Here is a 23,380-nt window from a genome sequence, read left to right as displayed (position 1 = left end):
CAATTTCAAAATTATTAACAAGAGCAAGGTAGGTTAGTTAATCAACCAAACAAATCAGAGGAAGGGTTGGCCGACTTATTAGTGGCTTGTCGCTTCCTGTGACAGCAATTTTAATTTTATTCTTTACAAAAGATATTAGAAAATACCTGCCTGGACCTGGACGCGAGATGAAAACAGCAGCAGATTTGATTTAATGGAAATGTATTGGGGTCAAAGCTACCTGTCTGCATTGCCATGTCATTATAAAACAATTACTAATCGTGGGACCAGATAAAGGGTAAACTAGCACACTTGTTCTTTAACGCCAGAGGCAACTCGACAGAGGTATGCTACGGACCTTAAAAGTTTAAAAATGCGGCAATATCGTTAAAAGAACCCAGGAGCGAATATTGAAAACATTGATTCACTAGAGGATATTGAAATGATCACAGTCAGCTCAACATCAGTTGCAGCAAGCTCGATCCGTCCTCCTCCCCCTGCACCAATAAAAAACACCTTCGTTAACGTTAACTACGTTAATACTATCTCGCAGAGAGAACTTCAAAATATTAAGTGAATGCAGTTATAAATCCGAACGGAACATTCCATTCAACTGGATTCATGACCCTTTGCTATCTAGTTTTTTGAAAAACTAGGATCGGGATTTATAATTTCTTCCTCAAGTAATTGAGTATCATTACTTATTAACGGATGAAATAATTTTAGGGGGGTTCCCCTTATTAACATTATGTTGGTAAATCCTTCAATTTAAATTGTTATCTAAATTATTATTGACCTATTGGCGATTGCGAGAGGGGACGAGCTATTGTTGACCTTGGTTCCATGTGACGAGTTATTATTATTTCTGTTGGTGTGAGAAACGAGTTGTATAGTTGATGAAATACTGGGGGGATAAATATTCATTTTTCATAAGTTGGCGGGTTTTCGGGGTAAAGTGTCATATTTGTCAAGAAATGTCATATTTGTCATGTCAAATTTGTCAGTAAAGTCATATTTTAACTAACTTGACAAATATGACATTTTTCGACAAATATGACATGACATGACAAATATGGCTTGTCATGACATGATGTCCTTGACACCGACATTGTAGAACCCTAATCTCCATATCAGTTGATTGAAGAGAACGCTGCTCCAAATCACTGATCCAAATCTTCTTCTTTTTGAATTCGTGCACCCATGGTCCGTTTGGGATTCGAAGGAGGGTGTCACAAATGACGTGAGTTTCATTCAAAATTAACTTCTCAGTGAATTTCCCATCTAAACCTTGCAGCTTCACTTCAAATTTCTTCACTTTCTTAGCATGAGTGACATCACCTCCGAACAAAACACTACGTGACCATTCCTCACCAACTTGTCGACTTCCGATCGTGTTCACAGTTGCACTTCCAATGTTGCTGAGCTCACTTCCTTCGTCGAACAGAAGCCGCACTAAACTGGTCCCCTTCGGACCAATTGCTCGAACCACGATCGTCTTCAACAACACATCTCCACGACAAGTATGGTTGGCGTTATTTGCTGTAGTAATAACAGCTTGCAGATCTTCTTGCACATCTTCATTTCGAACTCTTCCTTGATTTACTGGAAACTCTGTACACATTGACTTGACATGGGGTCCATTACAAATCGCACACTTAATTTTAACTTTACACGAGTCCTTACGATGTCCGGGAGTAAAGCACTTAAAGCACAGACGACCCTCACTTAGCACTTTACTTTTCTCGTCCCAAGTCATCCTCTCTGCACGGTAGCAGTCTCTGCCCAAGTGGTTGGTCTTCTTACAGAATGGACAGGGATGCTTCTTATCTTGTCCACTAAAAGGGATTGTGGCGACACGAGGAGACACTCAACACTCTTGGCTGCATCTCCCCTCAGGAACTTCCGGATCTGTTCCACATTTTCTGCATCCGTAAATCCACATCAAACGGTCGTTCTCTTGAACGTTGTGATGAATGAAGGCCACTCTTCAGGTCTTCCACTGAAGAGCGGCAAGTCCCGTCCAATTTACTGACGAACGAGGAACTTATCCGTTAATGACGGGGCCGACTGACTATTGCCTAATGCTTTCATTAATGCTTGATTCTGAGTTTGGAGAGATTGCACAATGGAGTCCATGGCAGACGGAGGAGAATTATTGGTCGGCGCACTCACACCACACCCACTTCGCCAGACATGAAACTCTTTTCTCAATTTTCGTACTTCTTCTTGTTCAGGATCACTCAATTCTTCGTCTGATCCCAGATGTTGCTCTTCTTTTTCATCAAGCTCAGCTAGATTCACTTCTCCCTCAGATTCTAAATTCTTCTTCTACAATGCAATAGCTTCAATCCGCTTTGATGCTCGAATCTTGGCTATCTTCGCTTTACTTTTCTTATCAGCCAATTCATTGCTACATTTTGCAATCTCTTGGTGTAACTTTACAAGTTCTTCAGGGTTGTGGAGGGGATGAGTCGGCTCACAAATGTCCGTCTTCCTCTTCACATCTTCTTCAAATGACTCGATCTCACATTGCGCAATCTCCATTGATTCTTGCAGATCAATAATCTCCTTGTCGAGGATGGCAATCTTCTTTTGCAACTCGGCCTTAGCTTGAGCCCTTCGCCGAGCGAAACTTGATAATGTAGACGGTACTGGAGACTTCTTGCTTCCAAACGGCCACATTCTTGAAAGAAACGATGGTCCTTCTTTAGTTGGACTTGTCGACGGCTGAATGTCTTGATCCTGGTCGTCGGGGTCATTTACAAATAAATACAATTGTACTTGTTTGTTTTGCATTTTCAATTTTCATTTTGCAGTTCACATTGTTTTAAGAAAAATGTAAATGGGACACTTCTTCTTCCTGTGAAGTCGTCGCCTTCTTTCCATCTTTGCCCCAAGCTGGAGTGTAGCGCTGGGGTTCTCGTCTGGTCCGGTCACTACGGCGCCCACCCACTGGAGTCCTCTGTTCGCTATTCATTTCCAGGTAATCAACAGACCCAGCAAACGACAAACAATTAGTATTTTCTGATACTCTTTAAAACTGGACCGATATAACCTGGGAGTGCTGAACTTTGGGAAGATAACCTGGGCTTCAGCAAACCACTTTCTCAGCTTTATCTTTTCCCCCGGTTCCTGGGATGGTGATCACTCCAATGATCACGTAGAGGTCACCAAAAATGTAGAAATCCTTATCTCTACCCGAGAAGAGGTCTCTAACTTAAATGTGTTACTGGCAGTGAAAACCTTAACTTGGTATGAAATTAATAGGACGAATCAAACCTTAATGTTAAATGAATTAACTAGACGATTTATTAATATTCACCACACATTAGTTAATTAAATGTAATCGAGAGGATTATATCTTTAACTTTATTTTAATTATTTAAAGTGGAACATTTAACTTATATAAAAACGTTCTCTCTCTTTCTTCTCTTCTGCTCAAAACTGACAGAGACCAAAGACAAAGGGATGGGAGGGAGCATCTCAGAGGGACATTTAAATACTTGGGGCAACATAAGGCTACAAATATCTGACACCGAAGGAAATCCCGAACTTATCCCGCAGTGTCGACAATATACAACATCATCAATTCCAAGGGGAAACGGCGACAAACAGTTGCATCAGGTCAAGAAATACCACGAAATAGCTACCCCCCAAAAATAAAGATTTCGGCTATTTGATCGGCTAACTGATAAAGAAAATCCTTCGAGTCAAAGAGAGATTGCAAATCACTGCTAGATATCCCAGACCCTTGTCCACCAAATAATATACCAAGATTTGGGAAAACCCGTTCAGAAAAAGGCCATGGAACATGCTCTGAAACCCTTTCACAAAGCAAACAGAAAAACCGACTGCCGGAAACTAAATGAGGGTCATCTTGCAGGTAGAAAATCCGAATTTAAGGTGAAATCGGACGTGGCACTCTTCTTCGTTCAGGACTGCAACCAGATCCGAAGAATCTTTTACACGAAGGAAAGAAACCCAGTTTCCATCTCGGGGTGTAAAAAAAGGAAAAGTTGTCGGATCAAATGATGGTAGTTATTGCAATGTCGGGCCCTGGAGTGTTACAGTTGCTAACTGTGCGGTCCAATGCGAAGATTGTCTCGAAGTATTATGTGGGCAACATTTTATGAAAGTTCTTGGATGTCAAAATTCCAAAGAAGTAGCCCAGGGAGGTGCACAAAGTTTTCATCCACCATGACGCCGCATCCTCACACATGGCCAGATTAACTCACCATTGCGCCCAAGATTTGAGGAGAAGGACCGGGATGACCTCGATCACCAACTCAGAGATGCCCATAGAGTCCCCTGACACAAGTCCGATGGAATTTTTTCAGATTCGGATACCTGAAACGAGGCCTTGAAATAGGAGGACATAATATTTTCCTGGTCTCCGGAAAGTTGTGAGGAAGGAGTGGTAACTTCTCGTCCCTGAAATGTGCCAAAAGGAGTTCAAAAATTGGAAACTGAGCCTGAGACTCGTTGCCAAGATGGACGGGCAACACATTGAGACCACCAAAACAATTCACAGGCGTCGTTTCAACGAATTGTGAGGTAATTTAAGCTTTACACTGAATGTGTGATCGCCCTCTGTAGTGCATTGTGCATGAGCGAAAAGTTTATATATTCATAAATAATTATTTACTTTTACATTTAAAGTAGGTTCTGCTACATATTTACATTTATACATTATGAAGTTTGTTTGTATGTATCTTAGAAACGACTAATCATTTAACCCATTTGAAAGAAAGCCAAGAAATCAGAGCCGATCATTCGTTATGCGTACAATATAAAATATTTAAATATTATTTGCTAATTATTATTAACGTTTTTAATCATAAGTTTGTAACAATTACTAACTAGATTACACAAGTTATATTGTTTGTTAAAATTATTTTCCAAGTATTGATAAATTATAGGTATGTAATATTGTTAATTATATCAAGTTTTCGGGTAAACATTTCATGCAATACAATTTTAATACTTTTCTGATTAAATTTATGATGATGCTCTGAAAACAAGTTATATGTAATGGGGTGGGCACGAGCGAGATATTGGGTGCACCTTGTTTAAAATTTTACGGTGCGTCTCGTCCAAGTCTTTTCTTTTGTTAAATATTTTTTATTTGACTATTTTTGTGGGACAACTACTAGGAGTCAGTCTTTAGCAACATTGGTGGGGGTGTAAATAAAATGAACTGCATAGGGAAAACTCCTCCGATTTTCGTCCGATTTTATCCAACGTTTTTTTAGAAAACGTATAATTTAATTATCTTCAAAATTACTTACTGACATTTGGAAGTGTCTTGTGACATTTTGTCAAAAAATGGAAAAAGCAACTTTCAAATAGCCAAAATATGGTCTAAATATTAACCGATTGAGCCAAATAATCAAAACGCACTATGTAGTTCATTACATTCTTTGCAACTTTGGTTTAAAACTGCAGCCATAATCATTAGTGAATGTGCACTCACTAATGCTCACGGTCTGAGTTCACCCCGTTCCCGCTTAATATAATTAAATAAAAATATATAAAATAAGACGTGGCCGTTTCACGCCCCCTTTTGGATCCAAGTTCAAGAGGACGGCGAGACAACCACGAAGATTCCGATTCCAGTCTTCTGCTGACATGGGCGTAGCCAAAGGGGGGGCTAGGGGGGCTGAAGCCCCCCCTGTATGGCTCGTCAAATATGAAAAACTAAATAAATTTACAAATCTCAATAATATAAGAATATTTACTACATATTAATATTTTCAATACAAAATATTTTCAATAAAAACTCAATAGTCTCAATTGCATCTTTTCGTCTCAATCTCCTTTAGTTGCGGGAGTTTCGTACCGCTTGGATCAAGTTTTTGTCACCTACTACGGTGGAAAATATAAGTTTTTTGCCTTTGTCAAAGTTATCGTTTAAAATATTAATTTCCGCAAATAAAATTTAAAATATTAAAATAAAATATAAGTTTAAAATATTATTTATGAGAATTTGACCTATAATCTATCTGTCGTTAGGATTAAATGCTCCAGTATAAAAATGAAGAAAAGGCAAACATCGTTGCCAGATTTTGTGACAAAAAAACCAAAAGGTAATTCCACGTTAAAAGAGGAAAATCCAGCTCAAGTTATTGACGGGCTGATGGCAGATAAACCTGAGGTGGACGATCAAGGTGAAGTAATTTCATCTGGTGACGATACCAGATCATCCCGTGAGTTAAATTTAATTAGTGCCATTTGTGTTTAATAAGTTTTTCATAATTAGGAAAAATTGTGCGAGGCCAATTTTATTTATTTTTTGATACTTTATATTCTTGTAGGACGCACCATCGGGATGTTGGATATTGGAAATTTCGTTGGAAGTCATCCCAATGATCACACGTGTCTCGATATTTTGCTCTCGGTCTGGGTTCCAGGTAAATGCTAGTCAATAATCTGACAAGTGCAAGCGTTACGCCTGGTTGGCTACAGAACTAAATTAAATTTGAGGGACACCATAGTACTCAGAATTTCAAATTTTCAGATTCAGCATTTGATTTCCTTGTCGAAGAAGGTGGCAATAGGAAATTCCAATTCGCATGGCTGCAACAATTTTCCGGGTTATCCTACTCTGCCCACCTGGACGGTGCGTTTTGTCGATACTGTTTTCTTTTCGCGAAGAAGTCAGGCGCGAGCACGACTGGCGGACAACCCCTTGGCAAGTTAGTGGCTGACCCATACAGAAAATGGAAGAACGCGCTGGAAAACTTTAGGAAGCACGAAAAACTGGATTATCATCTCACAAGTCTTTTGGATGCTGACTGCTTCGTACAAATTCAAAATGGGAAGAAGCTTCCTATTACTGCTAATCTAAACAACGCAGCAGAAGAAGAAATATAAAAGGGGAAATTGGTTTTGGGTCCAATAATTAAGACGCTATTGGTTTGTGGCAGACAAGGCCTGGCCTTGAGGGGTCACCAAGACAGCCGGAAATTGTCGCTGGACCAGCCTGAAGAAAACGACGGAAATTTTCGTGCCCTCTTGCGTATGCGGATTGAAAGCGGGGATGACACCACCCTTAGAAATCACGTTACGACATGTCCAAAAAATGCAAGTTACTTAAATCCAGAAATTCAATACGAACTGCTAGATTTATCGAGCCGTCAAATTCAAGACGTAATCGTGAAGGAGATTAATTCATCAAAGTGTTTCAGCGTGATCGCAGATGAGACAACGGATGTAGCCGGAATCTCACAGATGGCGCTATGTGCAAGATACGTGACTAAATTGGAAAATCGCCATGTAATCAAGGAGAGCTTCTTGACATTTGCAGCAGTTGAATCTGGTACAGGTGAGGCAATCGCAATAAAAATGAAGAACGAGCTGGAAAGGCTTGGGATCGAATCCAAGTATTTGCACGGGCAGGGGTATGACGGATGCAGCGCCATGAAAGGCAACGTTAAAGGAGTCCAAGCTAAGGTTAAGGAACGTATTAATCCGAATGCCTTATATGTACATTGTAGCAGCCATAGCCTTAATCTTGCCCTCACCGATGCATGCAAAATCAAGGATATCAGAAACACTTTTCAATCCCTCAATGAAGTCTTTAAATTTGTTCGTTCTTCTGCAAAATGGTCCTCAATTTTAGCAAAAATTTCAGGAGAAAGCCAGACAAACTTCAACCATACAACACTGCTTTCATTCTGTGAAACTCGATTCGTTGAGCGACATTCTTCGGTTCTTCGTTTCGTGGAACTTTATGACTGCATAATCGATGTCCTTGAAATACTGGAAAACGAGGGAGATGCCAACACTTCCAACAAGGCTCATCAGCTTCTAGTCTGTATTACAAATATTCGATTTGTTTTACCAATGTGCGTGATAGAAAAAATCTTTTCAATAACCATTTCGCTGTCCAGGCAGCTTCAAAGCCCTGACCTGGATTTATTAGCGTGCCTCGAAATGGCAGAAAACATCTTGCTCCTGCTCACAGACATGCAACAGAATGCTGCCCAAGAATTTTCAAAAATTTTCAAGGTTGTATCCGCAACTTGTGCAAAACAATGCGTCTCTGTAGATCTCCCAAGGTCAGCCAAACTGGATTTCCGGAAATGTGCGGCAGGGTCAGAAAATCTAATAGATGCTGAGTCGTTTTATCGTTCCACAATCTTTGAACCATTTTTGGAAAGTGTAATTGAATCTGTGACGCTAAGATACCGAGACCATAAAAATGTAATTAGTCGACTACAAAGGGTTATTCCCATCTATTTGGGTGAAGCAAACTTTGGAAACGAACTTTATGACTTTTACCAGGATCAAGTACCTGACGGAGAAGAAGTCTTTAACTCAGAACTTCAACTATGGAAGGCCAAATGGAATTCTGTGGAAGTACGTCAAAAACCACGGAATGCCCTCGAGACACTTGACCAATGCGACCCAATGTTTTTTCCAAACGTTAATTTCTTGCTAAGAGTACTGGCAACATTGCCGGTCACTACATGTTCATCAGAACGGTCTTTCTCCACTCTTAGGCAGCTCAAAAATTATTTGCGTAACACAACTGGTGAAGATCGATTAACAAGTTTGGGCGTTCTTTATATTCATCGCAATTACACTGTGGACGTGAATTTAGTAATCGAACAGTTTGTTACGATTAAACGCCGCTGGATGTTGTCTTAGACTAAATCTGTATTGAATTGCAGTGATAATATTTTATGCGCTTACTTGTTAGATGTTAATGCACAAAAACTTGTTTAATAATTTTAACATGAGGTACTTAGTACAGACATATGTAGTGTTACAATATCAAATAATTTAGCATATTAGCTGTAAGTGTTTAGTAAATTTTGCAATAAACCACAGCAATTAATTTGCTATAACCTACACAAAAAATTATGACTCGTTTATGTTAATTTCTAAATTTTTTGCCGTCAGCCCCCCCCAGACCACAATCCTGGCTACGCCTCTGTCTGCTGAACACGACAAGTTTTCTCTTTCTCACTCTTCTCTCTCATAAAAATAACAATTTAAGTTTCCTAAAATTATAAAAATTCAGTCTATGATTAGTCGCTCCCATTACATACACGCATATGTACATAATTAAGCTATTTCCATATTTAATATCAAGTTATTCATTCAATCAATAAAATAAGCAATATAAAAACGACAAAATCCCATCTATGTACACTAGTGCTCGCACCGTTTCGGATTAGAAACGGAAACGAAACGCGTTTCCGTTACGTTTCCGTTTCTCAAATTTTTGAAACGCGAGATGTCGTTTCGTTTCCGTTTCGTTTCGGATCACAAGTGGAAACGAAACGGAAACGAAACGGAAACGAAACGGGAAACGGTTAAAATCGAAATTTTAGAATTTCATGCAAAAATATGCATTTGAACGTTTTGGAACATATTTTTTATGGATATTTTACACATTATCAGTTATGATGAAACATATTTAACCAGCTACTACTCAAATTTTGAAATTCTGCACAGCAAATACTTGGTTACAAATCCATATGTATGTACATACATATGTATACACACGCTAAATAAAGTTGTGTACAACCGGTTGAGTAAAGTGGAATTGGTTAATTTTTCTACAACATTGGTACAAATTATTCCAACCTAAGACTAAAAACTAATCAACGGAGTTGTATAAATTGATCTTTACCCAACGTTGTAAATTTTGTAGTCATTACTTGTGAAAAATCGGTTTTCTACATGTATGACTAATTTTTACTCAATTATTGGTTAGTTTTTTTTACAAATAATTGCAACAAATAAACCAACGTAAAAGTTGAAAAACTCGCTACAATAAAGAATAAATTTTATACATAAGTTGAGGAAATTTTACTCAACACTTGTATCAAAATTAACAAACCAGTTGTGTGGTCTTGGATGACGCTTCCCGCGAGCACAAAAATTCTTCAGTTCTTCTTGCCACCTCGCCGCTCTAGTTAGGTGGAGATTTTTGTTCCTGCAAATTAGTTAAAAATTTCTAGAAATGACGAAATTTTTGGAATCAATTCTCCAGACAGTTGGACTGGAAGTATTATTGGAAACTTTTAAAGCTAAGATTATATATTTGGTGAAAAATATAGGTGTTGTACTATTTATGTCATCCGAACTATTAAAAAATCGTGCAATGCTTGGTCATTATTATAATTATTTATTTTTCCAATTTTAGATAATGATTTTGACGACGAACTTCTTCGTCAAATTCCCGACTGCCCTGCTGGTTCACTTGAGGAACATCTGTTTGCCACGCTGGTCCCGTCAATAGGAAACAGACTAAAAATAATTGGTGCAATTAGGAAGGTTAGTGTAGTTAAGGAAGAAAATGTGTATATATGTAGCTTGTGTCATCGTTCCTTAAATTCTTTCAAATCTTTTTGGAATCATATCAGGGATTTTCAAGAGATAACAGGGCCTTCAGCCAGAATAGATTGTCCCTTGTGTTTAATGACCTTCACAAATATTAACAATCTTAGAAAACACGTGCAAGCCAAAATATGCCCAAAATTACTTTCACAATTTAGTTTTCCAAAAATAACAAATAACCTTAATGATGAGAATATTTTGTCTCAAGAAAGTTTTTTTAGTCATGATTATTCTGCCAAAATAATTAATGAAGTGACAAATGATTATAAATTGTCATTTATGAGGTCACTTCAAATGTCTGGATCAATTCCCCTAGTAAAATCTGGGGAAATTCTTTGTGCTGCAAATTCTTTGGTTAATAGCATTGTTGATATTGCTAAGACTTTCCTACAACCAAATCTTTCCCACGATGAAATTATTATCAAATTAAACTCTTTAAAGGAACCATTTCCGAAACAAACTTCATCTCAATATCAAATTGAAAAATATTTAGAGAAAACAAAAATATTTATAGAAGCACAGGAACTACGACTTGGTTCGCATTTCAAATTCGACAATTCAGTAGGAGCGATGCGTGAGAAATTTGACAATATGTACTACTTCCGGATATCTGATATTCTTCCCGTAGCCCTTAAAAAATATAGAGAGGTCACTGATGCCGGAGGACGTCTGAATCAGGATAAAAATATTATACGGGATTATCAGTCAGGGGAATTTGTCAGTAGTTTTACAGGAAATCCTCTTTTTATCCAAATTTACTATGACGATATTGAAATCTGCAATCCATTGGGTGCAAAAGCTAAAATCCACAAATTAGGAATGTTTTACTTCATAATTTCGAATTTTGCTCCTCATTTAAAGTAACAGCTTTCCGCAATATTCCCACTATTAATTGTTAAATCCAAATATATAAAATCATATGGGATGAATTCCATTCTTGCACCAATTGTAAATGAGCTTAATAAATTAAACAAAAGTATGCCTAAATCCGAGGAATTTGAAAACTCACCCTTTAGCAATGTCCAATTACTTCAAGTTTGTGGTGATAATCTAGCGCTTCATGCAATCCTTGGATTTTCTGAAAGTTTCAACGCCAATTTCCGCTGCCGTTTTTGCAAAGCAACCAAATCACAGAGCTACGTTGATGTGGAGGAGCGAAAAGAGTTGATTCGAAATAGATTGGGATACTCTGAAGATGTTGAGGTTCAAAACGTTAGTCTCACTGGCATAAAAGAACTATCCATAATTAATCAGATTGCTGGATTTCACGTTACTTCTAACTTTGCCCCCGATATTATGCACGACATATTTGAAGGAATTTGTATAATTGAATTAAAGCTGGTCCTCGAACATATTTTACAGAATAATTATTTTTCGCTAGTTGAAATTAATCATAGATTGTCATGTTGCTTGAAGAGAAATGGTCATCATTTAACAAAATTTCCCGAAATAGGCTCAAATATTATTGACGGCGACAAAAAGTCTTGTTTTTCTGCGTCAGAAATGAGTAATTTCTTTCTCGTCTTTCCTGCAGTTTTTGGTGACCGAATTCCATCCGACGATAAATATTGGAACTTAATACTTAAATTTCGGAGAATAATACGCATCGTGATGGCTCCAGTCATAACACGATCAAAATTATTGTTCTTAATAGTTCTTCTTCAGTTCTTAATAGCAGAGCATCATCAGATGTATATTGATTTAACGGGGAATAATTTAACTCCAAAATTTCATCACTTATTGCATTATCCAAACGCAATTAATCAGTTAGGCCCACTCAGAAATTACTGGTGTATGAGATTCGAAGCCAAGCACAGATTTGCTAAAACGGTTGGTAAAAACTCGTGCAACTTCAAGAATATTTCCAAAAGTGTCGCAAGGCGAATGTCCCTAAATATGGCGTTTTCACTTGGTTCCATTAACATTGAGCCAAAAGTTCAACTTAGTATTGGACCCGGCAATACATTTGACATTAGGGACATCAAAGATGATGTAGATTTTTCCACCATATCGTCAGCTCAGTGTAATAAAATATTTTGCCTTGATTTTGTTCAAATAAATGGTACAAAGATTTCTCCACTAAACTATTTTCTTATTGGAAGTTCTGAGTCGGGGCTGCAATTTTGTCAGGTGATTTTGTGTTTTGTTCATGATGAGAGTGTAAAATTAGCCGTTGCTCGTATTCAATATGTTGAAAAATTTCAATATTCATACATTTTCAAAGTAGGAAAAAAAGACAAGGCTGAAATACTTGACCCCTTACAACTTGACCTTCAAAATCCAGTGGTAGTGGTAAGGTCGTTCGATGAGTGTGATTCGGTGGATAATATTTGTTGTCCTATTGAGTTAATTTAGTTATAAGCTTATAATAATAATTCCCTTCTTTATCGTGATGCTCTCAATAATTAATTATATAGCGAACCAATTCGAAATCTGTGACGTCCAGCGTGCAACAGATTTCCGACGGTGACCAGTCAAGCCAGGAGGATAATATTGTTCAGTACTTAGTGGTTCGTAAATTTGTTAACATAACTTTATTTGTTTGGTTAAGTGCTAACTGTTTAAAAATATTAATGACTTCTAGGTAACTCCGCCCACCGCTACGCCACCTCGCCAAGAGGAAAACATATTTGTGGATGAATTACAAAATATTCCGGTTTCTCCAGATTGCAACGTCGCGGATCCCTTATTTGTAAGTTTAGTTGTAAGATATAATCTATCCTTTTTAATGAAATTATTTCTGTCAAGCAGGACGTTAAGCGGATTATTCTTACATCTGACGCTGATAAAGGAACAACCAAAGGAAGGAAACTTTTAGATGATTGCGTTGAAACAAATGTGATCAACTTTGCCCTTAAAAATCTGATAAAACGACGGACCGTGAATCATCTTGTTAAGCAATACTCATATTAGTAATTAATACTTAATTATCATTCACAAAACTATGCGTTACCTTATATGTTTTACAAAGTAATAAGTTGTACTAATTTTTGATTAATTTTAGCCCGCCTAAGTACGTGAAAGAAAATTTGGCCCAATGCATTGCAGTTCAATTGTTTCCTTCGCTCCCAGACTCTCAAAAATTGGATATAATTGTAAGAAAAATGTCAACACTTTAAAATATTTAAAATATTTTCCACTGAATTCAGATTTTTTGCTTCAATTTCAGAATTTATTCTACAGTGAGTCGAAGTTATCAAACTCCAAGAGAGAAGGCTCAGATGGAATTATTTACAGAAGAATTCCAGCATCCGGTTTGATTGAGGACAGATTGAAATATATTCGTCGAAAGAATGAAGTGAAGTGTCGAGTCCAACCGCCTAATGTGGAATCGTGCCAAGTTTTGGGTAGGCATATTATGCATGACAATTATTTAAAATTCCGGGAAAAATTACTAATTTTGTGAATTTATCAGATCCAACTGTAGACGAACAGGAGAAAAAGTCTTGGCTTCTCAACTCTACCGTCCCCATATCTCAGGTCACTAAATACATGTCTGAGACCTACTGCTTGAGAACATCCCAATTCAGGAACACGAATAATTTAGCGGAAATGTTGGACCAATGGCCAAGGCTTCTCGACACTCCAGAAATGGTAACGTCACAACTTTCTAAGCGGACTAAATTTAAATTTGATAAAAACTATCGAACACCTTATAACTTTATGCAAAGATTGAGCTGGACTTCAAGACTTTATTTCCTGGCAAATGTGATAAGATGCTTCTGAAGTGGGCAGCAGTTTCAGTACAAATCTGCAGTTACGCCGAGAAAATCAAAACCAACTTGGACGAAATCGGCATAAAAAAACCTTTGTCGAATTGGTCTAAAGGTTAGAAATTAATAATTAAGAAATATAAAGTTAATCATCTAATTTTAGTTGTGAATTTGAGATTTGTAAATGTTTTTAATATTGACTTATTTACACGAAGATGACAAGACGGTTGGGGCGCTTGTGTTACTGCCATATTTGACTGCTAGCTCAGCCTATTCAAAGAAATCCAAAAAGAGGAAGAAAATAACATCGGGAGAGTCAGCTGAATTTTTCATACAAGTTGTACCGGTTAGCTAATTTATTTTATTGATTTGTTAGGTAATAATAATTGGTAATTCAACGGTGTTATGTTTATTTAGGTAACACATGACATTGAAAATTTTAGGACAATTGAGTCAAGACGAAAACAACCCTTTGTTCTGTGTGTCGGAGAATTGGGATCCCTTATAATACATGACTCCTACGTTATGGTGGAGAGGAAACTTGTGAAAGCGTCGTCGCTAATTAATGCTGTGGATATCTGTTTCAAAATGTTTCATGTGCTTCAACTTCAATTCCCTGATGAATGTTACCCAGTCTGGTGCTTCTTCGATCACTCGATTTATCAAACTAAAGAAATTCGTTCACCCCCCTCGGCAGTTCTTTCACTTGGATCTCAAATAACTATAGATTAAGTTATTAATATGCAACTACCTGACTTATAAATTAAGTACTAATCATGTTCTAGTTGTTAAACTTGGTACAAAATAATTATGTAATAATTTTAAAATATGACTTATATGAATAAAAACAATACTTTTTATTAAAGGTAAACAACATCATCTCTGAAATAATTATTAAATTCCAACCATTTATTGTGCACAATTTATCAAATTGTTGGAAAAAAATTACTCAATAATTGATCAGAATTTACCAAATAATTCAGCAAAATTCACTTAATAAAAGTGAAATTTTACTCAACTAATGTATAAAATCTTGTCAACCCATATTTTCGTATCGCGATTTAGTTGGGTTAATTTTACTCAACTTTTGATCAATTGGATTACTCAACCCCTGAGTGAAATTTTTACACAACAGTTGTGTCATCTCATTTCGGCCTCAACAGTTGGGTAAAATGTGATCAAACTTGGGTAAATTTTAATCAAATTTATTTAGCGTGTATGTATATACATACAAACATATGTACTTTGGGTGGAATTTCCAGTTCCCGTACTTCGTTTCGGGAATCAATTCCATTCTGAGGAAGATAACAGAGGAGTAGATGATAATGTAATAATGCTGCTGTTCAGGGGTAAACAACTAATTTTGACTATCCACTTATCCCAACAACGAGGAAAATTTTACGGAAAGGTTTCTCGTATCGTGTGTAAGGAGATATTACACACGATATGACAAACCTTTCCGACAAACTTTCATTACCAATGAGATACATACATACATACATACATACATATGTACATATGTATGTACATGCATACGTAAGGCAGGGCTGTAGAAAAGAAAGTGAGCATTTTGCATAAACATTCAGCTAAAATTCGGAATTTTATAATTTTTTCAAAAGAATATGGAGACCGAAAATTGTATGAATTTGTGTACTATTCAATTTTCAGTTAAAATAGGGGAAAATATTGTCATAATTTCGAAACGAAGTGAGGTGTTAACATAGCTCGCAGTTTGTCTATGAACGGCCCGTGGTCCATCATTTATTTAACATTATGGACCACGGGCCGTTCATAGAAAAACTGCGAGCTATGGGTGTTAATCGTACATTTTTTGGACGTGTATCTAATAAATTATATTTTTTATCTTATTTCGAAGGACAAATGCATGTTTTACACATAAGGAGTGTTGTGTTATTTTACAATTTATTACAACGGGAGTCGAAACTGGATAAATACATCAGATTCTCACTCAAAATATGGCGATTTTAGGTGATGCACGTCAGAAAATAGGCTCCACTGTGTAACCTGATTTTTCCATTTCCAACGTTTTACTCTATAGCCTGACAACGCGATGTGATAGCCTAGTAATATTTTCGGATTCCCCGACCCCGCAGTTTTGCTGTATATATGCTGTGAATATGTACATACTTATTTAATAGATTCAAAAAATTTCACCTAGGGGCCCCGGTGGGGCTACATCCGCCACTGTCTCATATTGAAAATATCCGACATCTTCACTCCAAACCGTTCCGGAGAAATTTCAGACCAAACTCGTTTACACGTTAGCAATTCATTAATTATACATAGTCAGTTATGTACATAATTACCAAATAAAGGAAAATGTCTGCGTTGTTAGTTAAATATCTGATCATATGTAGCTGTGTTTTTATTAAAGAAAAATCCGGTGTTTAATTTTTCTAAGTTAATAATTGTTATAAATAAAAATATATATTTACATACATTATGGGTCATAAATAATTGTAGATGATAACCGTATTTTTTCACAACTATGTAAACGCTTTTCATTTAATTAGCATTACATTCAGAAAATAATTATTGCAAAATAACAAACTAATAGTTAACTATGTTTATTACGGCCGCGAAGTTTATCTAGGTTCCTAGGTCCCTAGGCAGGATAAGCCTCATCATAACTCGCAATCCTAATGAATGATAGCGTGCCATAAGAAACTTGACTTAAAAACTTAAGTGGGGTCGTAAATCACGGTTTCCATGGACTCTAACCAATCAAAACTGACTGATTTCAAATATTTAATTGGAGTTTGTATTCAATCAAAATTACTTTACTTAACAGCAAAGTCTTGTCTAGTTGTAACTAGACTCTCACTTACAGAAGAGTCTAGTGACCTGCTGCTCAAAGTTCAGGTCCGCCACCACCGCGCGGTGGTGGAAGGAGTGTCTCATTGTTCCGGCTCACATAGCATCATTATTTTTCTCATGAAAACATGGAGATCATTTTCCATTAAAAAAGGTCATAAATTCATAACATGTTTATCTCTCTCTCATTATTGTGGGAGTAGATGACGTGTCCGTCCATCTCTCGTTCGATCGAGTTAGGGATGAATGGTTGTCCATAAGATTGTGAGCTATGTACCACAGAGAGCCACCACACACAGGCCCCAATCTCATGTGCATGAATGTATGAGTTTATGAATGTACATATGCATGCGTTTATGTATGCCATATGTATATGTATTTATCCATGTGTTCATTTATGTATATTGCGTGTATTCATATACATATGTATGTATTCATAAATGTAGGCGTGTAAATATGTACTCGAAACACTATCATATCAAGTGTGTAATAACAAATAACGCCTGATTGGAAAAGTGAAGCGATGGGTCTCTTATTTACTTCTTACACTGGAAATGAACTTGAGACTGAAAAAAGTGCTTATTCAATAATAGTTATAAAAAAACTTAAAAAACCCTTCCAAAAACGATTCAAAACTCATATATATTTAAAATTGTGCAACAACATTGTATTAACTAAAAAGTTTTCATTAAAACCGATGACGCCTACGAAAGAACGCCGAAGGTAATATACTCCATTTTGTATATTCAAATTTTTATCTGCATCCGTATATCTAATTTTTTTTCATTATGAGCGAGAAATTGAGGGTGGGATAATTTGACCAAGAAGAACACAGCGAAAACCTGGCAATGTTAATTGTCGTCCATTACAGGAATTGGTTGGAGGGAGTAGTCTTGCATCATTGAAATATCTAATCTACATTCCTGAATTATTATGTATAATTTTTAAAACACCTTAGAATTTTGCATAGCAAACAACCATTTCAGTTTAATATAAACTACAAAAAATCCTTCAAAATCTCCATAGCAACCACTTAATTTCGCTATGAACTTATATTAACTTTCATTAACAGGTAACGAACTCTTGAATGGTGTCAATTACGTATGCATGAAAAAGATATCAGGTAGTGCTACAGATAAATCAATAGCACGAGGTAGTCAGTCGTTTCATGGACGAAATTCCTGACTAACTAGCTATTATTCTAAAGTGCGAAGAAGCTCCTACAAGAATGACAAAGGAATTTCAAAAGTATTCGGAAGATTTCAAGGATTCAGTTACTGTGATTCTAAAGGGAGGTGAAAATGGTGACCTCATCACTGACTGTACTGCACCCCGAGCTCATACAGGTAAAAGTAATCATAAAGTGTTGGCAAGCCAACACTTTATGATTACGTAGGTGCCTGTACAACGGTACATCAGGTGACCAACTCAAGGAATGAATTACCGGTAGTTCCCTACGTATGAGTCTGGGACCTTGAATTCATTTACCCAAATATTATTAATATTGGTATTATATTATTATTAATGGAAAAACATTATATAAAAGGTTGTGGTCTTGGAGATAACTTAGACTTAACATAGATCATTTTTATTGCACCTTGCCTTTACTTACAGAATTCTGGGCAAAATTACCTAGAGAAACTCATTAAGTCGTGGAACGGAGGAGAATTGAAAGATCATAGGCAACCTGAATGCAGACCTTGATAGAGATGAGTACCCGAAATCTAACATGAAGCATCCGTCCATAAGTGTTTGGTACTGGCTAAGTCGTAAGTTGTTCTCATCCTCAATCAACGTAACATAAACAATATTGGAGGAGCAGTACCCTTAGCCATCGTCCAAAGCATCCAATTTTGGGACAACACAAACCAAGCTATTGAAACAAGTAGGAAAGGAATGAGGTGATGCAGATTTGGTTTCTTTATTATCATGATATAACGTAATTACACCACCCATCTTTTTGAACAATTCTGCATTAAACTTTGAATGTCACTCTTTTACAACAAGAGGCTAGAGTTATTTAGAGATATAATTGATCTTTAGGTATATCGGAATGTAATATATACTATACTATTATATGATGTGAGTATATATTTAAATGCTTATTTATTTCGTGGTGAATTTATTTTAATCATGAAGGAATCAAACCGAAACTACAGTTGGAAATTCCCAAGTTAAACAGAGCTTGCAAAGCTGTAATAACATTAATAACCTGTATTTGGCGAACCTCGCTTGGTTGCAGGAAGACTGGAATGTTAAGCAATCTGTCTCATCAAGTATTAATCACCAAGTAAATCAATACGCTGTCCAACTTAACTTAAAATTTAATCAATAATTGCAAGTACCTTGAGCAACATGATTATTCTTCAATTCTTGAATTCGTAAGTATAGCATATTAGCGATGCATTCTTGTAATAATATCCTCCTCACCGCAAATCTAAATTCAGGATTCTATCAAAAAAATGTACGGAATCCCGATTGAACAAAGGAAAATATTTATATGTATAGTACAGAAAACTGCATTGCTGCTGAAACTATGTTTGTCCCATTCACGGGATGCGGTAACCGGAAGAAGCTCTGGAGTTTCTGTTAGATGCTGTTATATCTGTCTCCCAGTATCCAACTGCCCGTGGGTTTTCGGGAACGGAAAGATTGTGGGCCTACAACCAAGTAGAATCAGCCAAGAAATTATGCCGTCTAGATCCTAAACCCAAATCAACAGAAACCGGCTGCCGACTCATATATTCCAGACCGATATACAAGACCGATATAGCAGTGAGAATAATTCGAGATAAGGAAGATTTTATAGACCTCATTTGCCAATCCGAGGGTGTAAACGAGCTAGAACTAACACTTGTGTCATCGTGAGGATTTACTACCAACGAGCATGAGGATGGTCATATCGCAACAACTGTGATCCGATTAGAGTTGCAAGGGCCTGAATGTCTTCCAATATGGCAGAATTCAACGCCTAACTCGACCCGCTACTGCGGGCCAGTGTGGTTGCAGTTTCCTAACGATATTCCAGCCTTAATACATGAAGCAGGAGCAGAACTAGAAGCAGAAATTATAAAGGTTGTCAATGTAAGGCTAATAACCAATGGAGGCAACCAAATAAATAAAAATCTAACACTCTTGCCGGCTTACTATAATTGATGGAAAAGTTTTTTCAATCTTAATGAGATCCAAATCACATCAACACTGTGGGATTTGGGGTGTCACCCCGTCAAAAATTAATGATACCTCCAACTTCGAGAACAGGATAAATCCTGCAGCCCTAGTGCATGGCTGAAGCCCATTGCTTGCGTGGATTAGAGTGTTAGAAATGCTCCTCAATATATTAAATACCGGAATATCAAGGGGCTAGGAAAATGGAATGTGCTTACGAACAAGGATATTTTTGCAACGAATAAAAATAAAATCCAACATGACATTTTAAACAAATTTGGCCTCCGCGGTTATCAGCCAGAGGAGGAAATAAGAATGACGGAAATACTACAAGAAGATTACTCAGTGACGAAAGCAGGTCTGGCTTTGCCGAAATTGTGTGGATGCCAGAAGGTCTTTTAACACGATTCCGCAAAATATTAATAGTCGTAAGTCGTGGTCTGGTCATAAATCCCGAAGAATACGATTTGTACGTAAAGTAAACTTGGGATATTTATATTCACCATTTTAATTGGTATTATATGCCTTGGACCGTTCGCAAAATTTTAGTCGATGGGGGGATATAGTAATAAGTTCCTGCCTTCCAATTAGCATGCATTATTATATACGTTATTGGTAAACTTTTAAAGAAATATTTTGTTTTCTTATATTAGCGACCTTTTCGGTGGCAACGTTGCTGACGGCGGCGGGCGACTCTCCCTGTTCATCGCTGCCTTTGGGCAGAGTTTGTGGCTTGGAGCAGTCGGTTGGAGGACTGGGGGAGTTTATCTCTAGTATACGAGCACAATTTGGCTCTTCTGGTGATTTGGCCTCTCGTTATGGAGAATAATTCATAGAATAACTCATAGAATAATTCAGGTTTGGATTAATTTAAGACATAACAAATAATTAACTTCGATACGTCGAACGAAGACTACATACCCAGTTGTGTGCAAGACAAATACGTATGTGTTTAGTTTGGGATATGTTTCTCCATTAGAACTAATGTTTCGGAGAAAGTTGTAGCGATGAAATTTGTAGTATTCCACGTTTGTCAGGTAGCCTGGCATATACATATTTCCTGAGACGTTCTTGTCTGGTTGAGTACTGAAAAGAAGAAAAAAGGAACAATATTTGAATTGAGCTATTATGAATGTATTTGTAATATTTATATTAAGACCAAGACCCAGTATAATTTTGGTGGTACAAATTTTAACATATATTTAAATTTTGTTAAATTGATTTTGTGGATCAAAGTTTAAAAAAATTGTCCCACATAGATAAGCAATTTATGATTTCATTATTATTATAGCAAATATGTATTAATCATTAAGAATATGACATTCGTGAATTTAATGAATATAATTTACTAAATGTATCAAATCTATGTACCAATTGAAAATCCAAGACTTCGATTCGAACTAACATGTAGCACGTATGTATATGTACATATGTATATAAATCTAACTTAATTTTTGTATTGCAAAATACTTACTAATGTATGTACACACTAACGTACGTATTATTAGCATTATCATGATGATTAAATCTATTTAGGTAAAAACAAAAGATAACGAGTTACTTTTTGCAAGAACTTGACAAAGTTTAAATGCCTCGGGTTTAGTAAATCTTGACAGAAAAGCATCCACAAGTAGTGGTTTCGCGAATGAGGCGACGAAATTTGGATACATTATCATTTACTTTATTTTGAAGTCTGTATACTTATTACGGACGGGGTGCATATTTGTATCCAGGGAGGGATGTTTAGGTCCCAATAAATCTGTGAGATGAAAAAGATTAGGATTTGGTGAAACATAAATTCATACATACATGCACATAAATATGTACTTTGATTATTAAACTACGTATTTATATAAATGAACATAGGGGTGCTGGTAAAAATTTAGAAGAGAATTTAAAAAACGCGCAAATTGAAAATTATCAAACGAAAATTTCCTTCTCAGGCGTACTTTTATTAGATGCTCCATAAATACGGTCAGTGGGGGTGACATTTTTAATCGAAAAATTTTCAAAACTTTATAACCTCTCTTCGAAAAATTAATACACACTTTAGCAAAGTTTCGATTGACAATTTTTAATTAGAGCGTTTTTATCACGGGTCAAACTCTTTCAAACTTTAACTAGCACCCCTGTATTAAATATGTATGTACATTAGCGTACTGCAAAGGTTCTCCATTTTGACTGGAGGCGTTGCAAATTTGGTAATTATATTTTTTTTAGTACAGGACTTATGTACATGTTTACAACCAATAACATAAATAGGTCGATATTACGGACCGTTGTAATTTCTGACCTATGCACAGCCCATGAATAGAGTCTAAATTGCCAATAAAAATCACGAAGATAATTACCTGGCAGGTCACATCGGATAATTTAGTTGACAAGATGTTACACGACGTGCCGGAGGAGTGGGAAGCAAAGACTCCCTTACGTAAGGGCCGTACTTCGTATTACGCAAAAAACCCCAGGGATCGATTAGGTAAAACAGCCTCAAGTGAACACACATTTTAAGGTCAATCTATTTAAGAAATCCCAAATTGTTAAAATTCATAAGGCTGCCACGAAGAAAATTGTACAAACTAAAGCCCCACATTTTATAAGTTTTGTAAAAGAATGTGAATTCTAAAATCGAAAAAGTCTGCTTATTCATTCCAACCCTTGACAAACTTTCAGAATTTTAACGTAAATTGATTGCAATTAGTAAATAATATTAAAAGTTGTTTATTCATTTGCGGGACAAATTACAAATCTAGCATAATTTTCACTTAAATTTACTTACCGTTACTAAAATATTGAGCACAATTAGGACCACTGTTAATCCATTATATTCAAGTTGATTTTACGTAGGCTGGGATTTATTTATCAAAAAGTAATTTTTGTAGATCGTACATACGTATGTACAATAAAAACCGGAGTAAATTTAAAATGAATTTTTTGTACAATTTAATCACACACGTATGTACATATGTACATCTGTACATTGGGATGATTTGTTCCTGTATTGTATTATGTATCCACTTATTAATGACAATTTAACCCTCTTAGAAACCTGTCCACAAGATTCGTGGTTTCCAATTTCCCGACAATTTTGCCATTTGTTGGCGTTATAATTTTCTGCAGGGCTCTTTAGTAATGAAGGAGTTGAAGCGGTGGTCTAATTATTGTGAATGAGTCATGTTATAAACTGCACAAAAACAAAACTGGGTGGGGCAGCATCTTAACACGTTGTAAATCTGTACATTTGCATCTCATCAGCGTTTCCAAAGAAGGAGAAAAAAATGTCACCACACATTTATGTACATGCTACGCAAAATAGGGGTCGCACACTCATT

General features: G+C 36.4%; 1 protein-coding gene and 1 long non-coding RNA gene across 3 annotated transcripts; one reads left to right on the top strand and one right to left on the bottom strand.

Moving 5' to 3' along the window:
- The first annotated feature begins 1,816 nt into the window (after positions 1 to 1,816).
- On the top strand, positions 1,817 to 9,231 carry LOC118433469 (52 kDa repressor of the inhibitor of the protein kinase-like). Its single transcript, XM_035845410.1, has 2 exons — positions 1,817 to 6,389; positions 6,497 to 9,231. The coding sequence occupies exon 2, from the start codon at positions 7,000 to 7,002 to the stop codon at positions 8,629 to 8,631; it is 1,632 nt and encodes a 543-aa protein (XP_035701303.1). The 5' UTR covers positions 1,817 to 6,389; positions 6,497 to 6,999; the 3' UTR covers positions 8,632 to 9,231.
- Positions 9,232 to 17,808: 8,577 nt separating this feature from the next.
- Positions 17,809 to 23,253, bottom strand: LOC110862287. 2 transcript variants are annotated; one of them, XR_004833384.1, is made up of 4 exons: positions 22,828 to 23,253; positions 22,400 to 22,566; positions 21,610 to 21,807; positions 17,809 to 21,134 (listed from the first exon to the last, which is right to left on the bottom strand). It is a non-coding gene; the product is annotated as an uncharacterized LOC110862287 (long non-coding RNA). The 2 variants fall into 2 exon arrangements; XR_002549163.2 differs by having other exon boundaries at positions 17,809 to 21,807.
- Between the last annotated feature and the right edge of the window lie 127 nt (positions 23,254 to 23,380).

This window comes from Folsomia candida, unplaced genomic scaffold (assembly GCF_002217175.1).
Source record: "Folsomia candida strain VU population unplaced genomic scaffold, ASM221717v1 Fcan01_Sc053, whole genome shotgun sequence".
NCBI lineage: Eukaryota > Metazoa > Arthropoda > Collembola > Entomobryomorpha > Isotomidae > Folsomia > Folsomia candida.
Note: the sequence above shows the minus strand (reverse complement) of the source record. Positions and strands in the feature narration are given on the sequence as shown.